This window comes from Montipora foliosa, chromosome 8, assembly GCF_036669935.1.
Source record: "Montipora foliosa isolate CH-2021 chromosome 8, ASM3666993v2, whole genome shotgun sequence".
In the NCBI taxonomy this organism is placed as follows: Eukaryota; Metazoa; Cnidaria; class Anthozoa; order Scleractinia; family Acroporidae; genus Montipora; species Montipora foliosa.
The window spans coordinates 49,906,896-49,911,895 of record NC_090876.1 but is presented as its reverse complement, the minus strand read 5'-3'; the positions used below and the strand labels follow the sequence as shown (position 1 = coordinate 49,911,895).

Sequence of the window (5,000 nt, the reverse complement as noted above, 5' to 3'; positions counted from 1 at the left end):
TTTCAGGTGTCTCTAAACCGTCCAGCTAATTGCCAGGACCACTTCTCAGTTTCGTCTGTAACCCACACTTCAAACAGATATACTTAACTTCGACGAGTGAGCCCAACAAATTAACCTGATCCCAACTGAGTTGGCTCATATCTCAGTTGGAAGAGCTTTGCTCTACCAAGCCATGACCTACATAATCTTTCAAAAAGCAAGAGGAGAGAAAACTTTATTTAGCCTCCTACGCAGACGTTCTTGTGACTCGTCTTGTGTGGCGAGTCACAAGGATGTCTGGGCAAGAGGCTACCCTTATTTGACGGGAAGAATATTCTGTCGAGCGCGGGAAAAAAGGAATAGGTATTGACTAGGCAAGAGCAAACAAATTAAAGATGAGTTTTGATCGATCAATGCGTCTCATGTAAACGAGCGTTACGAAACTGAAACAAAGACAGTATTTTTAGGAGGGGAGCATTTAGTCCTTGAAAAGTGGCTCCTTGCAACAGCACATGACGAGGAGCGGTAAATTTCGCGTCATGTCGTGGGATCCAAAGTTATTTTTAAAAGACTCGGCCAAAAATAGTTTATCTGAAAAATGCCCTGACAAATAACAAGTATAGGAGGAGTACGCTAGTGACAACGGGTTTTTGCTTCATTAGTACCTAAAACTCGCAGAGATGCCGAAGCATTTGTGTACCCTACAGGATTTTCCGCACGACAGAGATAAAATTCTTCGTCTGTTTTCCGCGCCATGATGATTTTGAGGGAACCATTGGGGAAGACGATAAATCGCTTGCCAAGCTTCAACACAGAAATCAGAGAGGTTGATCCTCCCATGTGCTTGTACCATGTGACCTTGATTTCGCTACCCCTTGCCTCGCAATCGAACATCGCGGTCGAATTGACAGCGGTCTCTTGGCTCCTTGGGACGTTAACTATAACAGGTGGTTCTGTGAAAAGGCGAAACAACTTATGCCATCAGCAGTACAAGTGTAACCTTTCTCGTTTTACTCGCTTGAAAGTTACATTCAGCATGCGCCGTTGTTTTGTAAAAGTTCCCAAATGTATTAATGATCAAAGAATATTCCGAAATTTTCAGATTTTCAGACAACTCGTTCCCCAGACAGCAAGCCTAGGACGAACCAACCCCCCTCCCTTCCCCGACAATTAGACCTGGAAACTGTTCCCCACATCTTGAAACAATACCACGTATTGGAAAGAGAGGGAGGGGGGGGGGGGGGGGGGAAGGGACGGGCTGTCCCTGCTAGCCACATCTTAAAATGGTGTATTTCTCTACACCAAGAGAAAATGAGGGGACAGAGAGGGAGGCTCCCGGTCCAGCCCTTGGGATATGTCATGTCCACAAAAGTTATTTTTAGACGAGCGGAAGTCTTCCGAGACGTCCGCATGCAGACCAACCTCGGTCCGATGTTTGAAAGAAAATATATATTCATCAGCCTTCCACGTGCGCCATCATTTTCTCTTTTCACTAAGAACCTGAGAGCGAGGCAAGACTGCATGCGGACGTCTCAGAAGACAGACTTCCGCTAGAACAAAGACTTCCACTCGTCTAAAAATAACTTTCGTGGACATAACATATCCCGGCCAACGCCTTGAGCCTCCCTCTCTGTTCCCTTATTTTCTCTTGTCTACACTCAGTATTTGGACCGCGGCTCAATAAACCAGCTCCTCAAATGTGCATCCGCCTAAGTTACGCTTTTACAATTTCTGCTATCTTACTTCTCGTCATCAATCCCAACACGATAATTATCATATCAAAATCTCGAGAAACAGAACTTTTTTTAAACTTTTTTCATTACTGGCAATTGGAGCAACTTATGAATTTGTCTTTCAACGGGTGAAACATTTTTATCCGCAATCTGAACTTAAACTCACCTTTGACCTTTATGTTAATTGCTGAAGACTTGTGCCCTCCGGAATTGACAGCCGTGCAATAAAAATCACCTTCGTAACTTTTCTCTGCTCGTCTAACAAACAGTGATCCGTTTAAAAGGGGCACAAATTCTAGCTCATCAAGGCGCTCTCCAAAGGGCCAAGGATTTGATTTACTCCAAAAGAACTTCACAGATGGATCAGAGGCAACCTTACAGTACATCCAACCTGGTTTATTCAACGTGAGGTACTGGAGACTTGCCATAGTGAACTTGGGTGCAATTGATTGAAGACCTACGAGAAAGTGCAACAATCACCGAGCTAGCCTAACTCCAAGAAACGCTTTGTCGTGCGCTTTACCCTGATGGAGATGCTGATTCTGGCTCGTGGGAGTCAGGGTGGCTTAGCGACGGTTGTAAACTACGCCCACGCGGCCTCTGCGACCCGATCTCAACCCTGGCCTCGGCCAAAGGTCGTATGTGGCCTGAATTTCCGTCGATTTCAATTTGACCCCCGAGAGTTTTTCCTCGAGTTTTTCCTCGAGTATTCCGGTTTTCAAGGCTGCGGTTTTCAGGATGCGGTTGGATACCCTTTATAGGGTTAACCTCTGGTATCCTTCCCTTTCATTGAACTGAATGAATCAAGTTGCTATTATTCTAACCATGATTTTCGTCACTTTGCAATTGCTACGCTCTGTAATTGGGTTAAAATTTCAGCTAATCAGACACAAAAGCAATTCTGAGTTGCTCCCTAGCGTTTTCCCGCGCTAAACGCCGACTGCATGGATTTTTTTTTGTGATGTGATTGGCTCCTTTCATTCTCAGCGTCTGATGTGATTGGCCGACGCAATTACTTTGATTTGCTTTCCGCCAATTTCCCAAAAACAGATTAAGCGTAATAGAATCATATTACCATTAGAAGGAGCGAAAGGACTGCATAATTTCCTTATAGTTACTGGTAAGAAAAAAAATGCTGCAGTCGGACAACTCGTTACAGCTGGCATTACTCACTATTATTAGACGGGAGTCAAAACTATTACGGCTTAACACAACTGAGTTGGAAAAAAATATTTGCTGAGGTATCCCGGAAATTCGGTACGTTGGCATGTGGATACCCGATTCATGGGACCTCGTGGTCGTACGACACTTTACAACCAATACATAGGAGCCGTCATTAACCCCGACAAGCGTTTGCATATTCTCTTGCCATGTACATGTACAGTGTACAGCAATTTGTTACCTGATTTTGTGACTTCAAACAGATATTGCGTTTTACAGTTGGCAAGATTCAACCTGTTGGTGACGTCAACGCTGACGCACAAACCGCTTGAGCGGTGGCTTAGCACAATAGTCCCGGATGGCTTGTCGACCTTGGTAAACTTGTCACAGGGTCTTTCTCTCAGAGCTAGGAATCCCTGATCATTCCGATAAACGCACTTTCCGCTACAGCTATGGACTATTGTACCATCCTGACGCAAATCCAACATCACACCCTCCCCTTGACAGTAAGACTGCAAAGACAGAAGGGTCCCGTCGCCCAATGCACATGGATTGGAACTCGCTTGCGGACTCCAGCAGTTTTTAGTAGCCGAACTTCGAACCACAACAGATTGAACATCTGAAAAAAAAAATCTTTCGATTAGCTATTTACAAGTAAAGTGCAAACAAAAAATAATCGTGGTTTTAAACCCTCGCCAAGCTGGCGCCCATGATCCCTGTTTCTTTTCGTGTTGCGCAACACGAGAACGACGCGAGAACGAAGAAGAAACGACGAAACACCATGAGAACAAGTTTAAACCTTGGCCGGTTTAGATAGAGAAAAACTGGAGAGGAGCAAATCAAACGGGTTGTCAACCTTCAATTTTCACCCCACTCGAGTTTAATATCAGCAAAACTGGTAAAATATTCGCAATTGTACAGGTAGCAATGCGATCGCGATTCCTTTCATTCCTGTAAAGGCGCTAATATGCCCGCACAACCAGGGATTATCTCTTTCCTTCCGCGCTACAAAACGTAAATGAAAATTGTTGTCAATATCATTAACGGTGTCACTACTGAGTAACACCTCACTAATTAACTTGTCAATCACTTTCAAGTTCAGTTACGTGTACCTGTATCACATCCATGAATCTCAATTCGCATGCAGACTGTGTTCGTTAGGCTGTTGACAGTTACGGGTACAATCCTCACAAATTGCGCTCGAAATCTTGCATTAAACCAATGACTCACAACACTGTCTTCATCTACGTTACCAACAAAATCCTAAAACGCATAAAAGAAACGTTCCATTTCCATTACTTCGAAATATTTATCTTTTGTGAAAGGACGTCTTACGGACAAAAAACAACAACAACTTTGGTTCAATTATTTGCTAGCCATAAGATTGGCTGCAAAGAAACATGCTTTAAAACCTCCGATCATCCTACTTAAGAACAACTTTAAACGGGAGAAAATACTGTTTGCAATGAAAATTTATTTTAAATTTCCCCAATAAATGTGTTGTATCAGGAAAAAAAGATTTTTGATAGCTCTTTTCCATGTGCCCCCGGGTTGTTCTGACACAAAACGCCTTTGAAAATTATTTACTCTGGATACAAACGATTTCTTTGAAAAAACATATTTGACAGTTGCTCACTATGTGATGAAGCCGGATTTTTCACAAGGCATTCGTCTCAACTTCAAATTGAACTTGCCTTTTCTCGACCAAATTCCTTAAAAGGACGCCAGTGAACTCCATCTAAGCTGTGCTCAATCTTGTACTTGACTACCCAATTAGCCTCATCACTTTGTCCCTGTGTAGAGATCCCAGACAGCGTCATTTCCTTTTTTAGATCGATCTGAAGATAACTAGATGTGTCTGATTGATCCGCACACCAAGCACCTCCCATTCTTCCTGAGGGTTTGTTATTCAGCCGACCGTACTCTGGTCTGTAAGTCTTGTCTCCCTCCGATTTGAAACTCGAAGCCGTTATTTGGAGGTCGGCAATGGAACGATTTTCCATCCCCAAGCCATCAAAGCAGGCTGAAAATAACGCCAAACGTGTTTAAAACGAGGTCAATAGCAAACTGAATTGGAAAGTGGGGTGTAGGAAAAGGTGCTGTAGTGAAAAAAGTCTACCCTGATAA

At 43.4% G+C, this 5,000-nt stretch overlaps 1 protein-coding gene across 1 annotated transcript in view; it reads right to left on the bottom strand.

Moving 5' to 3' along the window:
* The window catches only part of LOC138012885 (uncharacterized), a 34,899-nt gene that overhangs the window by 21,051 nt on the left and 8,848 nt on the right, over window positions 1-5,000 (bottom strand). The window contains exons 5-9 of the mRNA XM_068859819.1: window positions 4,568-4,896; window positions 3,986-4,136; window positions 3,115-3,492; window positions 1,879-2,169; window positions 645-932 (exon numbers count right to left, since the gene is read on the bottom strand). Of these exons, the coding sequence (XP_068715920.1) occupies window positions 645-932; window positions 1,879-2,169; window positions 3,115-3,492; window positions 3,986-4,136; window positions 4,568-4,896 (1,437 nt within the window). The remainder of the gene's footprint in view (window positions 1-644; window positions 933-1,878; window positions 2,170-3,114; window positions 3,493-3,985; window positions 4,137-4,567; window positions 4,897-5,000) is intronic.